We start from the raw sequence: 2,500 nt of genomic DNA on the forward strand, positions 1-2,500 counted from the left end.
TGTATGCAGTTGAATCAGTAGTCAGCAAATGGATGGATAACATTGTAAAACTGCAAGTACACTTACGAAGTACACTTACGACACACACATCTGAAAGGGCTCAGTTTATCTCTGCTTTGGCCCCATCATCAGTATGTCAACGTGATGTATTTCATTGTTAAAAAAAAGCAGTTTAACAATCTTTAAGGAGATTTTTGTTGCTCCTTTAAGGATATGTGCACTATCGCAGCTTCCTCGTTCCTTGTCTCCGATGCCCCCTCCCCCCCCCCCCCCCCCCCCCCCACCCCGACAGAGCTGTTTGGTGCGCTCTCGCCAGGCCCATCATCAAGCAGCCGAGTTAGGCGGGAAGTCTGGGAGCACTGTTGCTGGTGTCCCTCAGGCCTGCTGTCCCGTCCCATCACCGTCCCCCTTAAGCCTCGGCAGGCGGGAGCGGCCGGCACGAGGCGACAGCCAGCCATCTGCTCCGCAAATCTGTGCGGGTGGGGGGGGGGGGGGGGGGAGGGGGGTGGTTGTGGCAGGCAGGCTGGCAGGAGGCAGAAGCACAAACACAGCAGACTCATTAACGTTCCACTGACAATCTCTCTCTCTCTCTTCCCCCTTCTCTCTATCCCCCTCTCCCTCTCGCTCCACCAACAGGAAGTGCTGGAGCTGGCCTTCTCCGTCCTCTACGAGTCCGATGAGTACTTAAACTTCATCGCCCCTGACAAACACGAGGTGAGTTAAAGTACCTGAGAGAGAGAGAAAGAGAGAGAGCGGGGCCTTCAGTGCAACACTAAACTCAATCATTTCTTCGTGCTTGCTAATATGCTAAAGGCTAACTGTCAGCTTTAGGGTCTTTATGAGAATGCTCGCTCTGACGCCGCACTAATGACTTCTCTTGTGAAAATGGAGGAGTGAGTGATTGGATAATATTGGAATGTGAAAATTAAATATGCTGTGAGCACATCATTGATATCCACAAATACATTTGTAGGGTAAGAGGTGATATCGTATCACAATTCAGAGTGTGAACGTTAACATGCTCTCTTCCTTCTGCTTCTCCTCTCTTGCAGTACTGTGTGTGGACAGATGGGCTGAATGCTCTGCTAGGGAAGGAGATGACCAGCGAGTTCACCAAGAGTGACCTGGACACTCTGCTTAGCATGGAGATGAAGCTCCGCCTCCTCGACCTGGAGAACATCCAGATCCCTGAGGCTCCGCCTCCAATCCCCAAGGAGCCTAGCAACTATGACTTTGTCTACGACTGCAACTGAAAGCAAAGCAAAACAAAAACCAATACCCACTGGACCAACGTTTTTTCCCTTTTTCTTCTCTGAAAAGTTGTTACTGGAAGTTTTAAACAAACAAACAAAAAAAGAACTTTTAGAGAAACTCTTGCATTGAAAAAAATGAACAAGAACAAAAAAAAAAAAGGATTTAACTTTTTTTTTCTCTGCTAAAACTGTCTTTAAAAAAAAGCAAGCTTCTCAATAGGTGCACCGACTTTCAACCATAAATATGAACTCAGCCTTGGGGAACCTGCCACAGACGTCACGATCGACAATGGAGGAGACGCCAACCAACACCTGACTCCCATCAAGTCCATCCATCCAACCTCCCACTCCTAGTTTCACGGCCCTGACCCGTTTCTACCCTCGTCTCCGCAGACACATCTAACATCCAACGTCGTCAGAAGCGAGTCGCCCAGTTCACGTAGAAATGCTGTACTCTTGAGCTCGACCATGTTGTATTGCTGTTAAGCTTTTATGTAGTTCTCAGGCTGTTGGGAGTTTTGAGGTGTTTCATTGCCATAACATTGAGGGGAGAGACTGTGCTAGTTAAGTGCGGGTGGCAGGGTGAAGCAGGACACTCTTTTCACCAAATACACCGCCCATCTACCACTCATGTAAGTGGCAGCTAAATGAGCAGGGGGATGACAGGTTGGCGGTTTTGAGGGTAAAAGCAAGAGACAAAGGAAAGTGAGAGAGGAAACTATTGTATTACCTGGTGTCTCTTTCTCTCTTGCATTTTTGTGTTCCTCCTCCTCCTCCTCTTCTCTCTCGCACCTGTAGACTGTTATTAACCAGGCTGTGTGGTCACTGAGCACTGCCTCCTTTACAACCGTATATATCGACACGTCACCATGACGACACCTACAGCGTTTCATCATCCGCGCCCAATCTTTGCTGTACTGCGTGCTTGCCTTTTCCTTTGGTTTTATTTTCTCCTTTTTTTTCCCGTCTTGTCTCAGTGAGTTTTTTTCCCTGCTCCTGGTAACCCAAACAGGTGCAGTGCAAAAAGACTGCTGGATCATTCCAGAGAAATATCGAGCTTTCCACTTTTGTTTGATTTTGTAAGCTGGTGTGACTCTTCTGTAATGGTTGTGATGCTGCCAAGTAGTCAGTGTTATGGGGGGAGGGAATGGGGGTCATGTATGTACATTTGTCAGTAAAGGGAAGAAAAAATGTTTTGTTTTTTTTTAGGTTTTTAAAAATTTGTTTTTATTCTGGGACCATGACAC

At 47.3% G+C, this 2,500-nt stretch overlaps 1 protein-coding gene across 3 annotated transcripts in view; it reads left to right on the forward strand.

Annotated features, from left to right (window-relative positions):
* elmo1 (engulfment and cell motility 1 (ced-12 homolog, C. elegans)) overlaps positions 1–2,500 on the forward strand; it is a 102,311-nt gene that overhangs the window by 99,682 nt on the left and 129 nt on the right. For all 3 annotated transcript variants that reach the window (XM_062530304.1, XM_062530303.1, XM_062530305.1), the window contains 2 exons: positions 637–714; positions 1,053–2,500. The exon at positions 1,053–2,500 is cut by the window's right edge and continues 129 nt beyond it. In XM_062530304.1, the coding sequence (XP_062386288.1) occupies positions 637–714; positions 1,053–1,253 (279 nt within the window). In that variant the 3' untranslated portion in view covers positions 1,254–2,500. The remainder of the gene's footprint in view (positions 1–636; positions 715–1,052) is intronic.

The sequence above is a fragment of the Sardina pilchardus genome, chromosome 24 (genome assembly GCF_963854185.1).
Source record: "Sardina pilchardus chromosome 24, fSarPil1.1, whole genome shotgun sequence".
NCBI classification, from domain to species: domain Eukaryota; kingdom Metazoa; phylum Chordata; class Actinopteri; order Clupeiformes; family Clupeidae; genus Sardina; species Sardina pilchardus.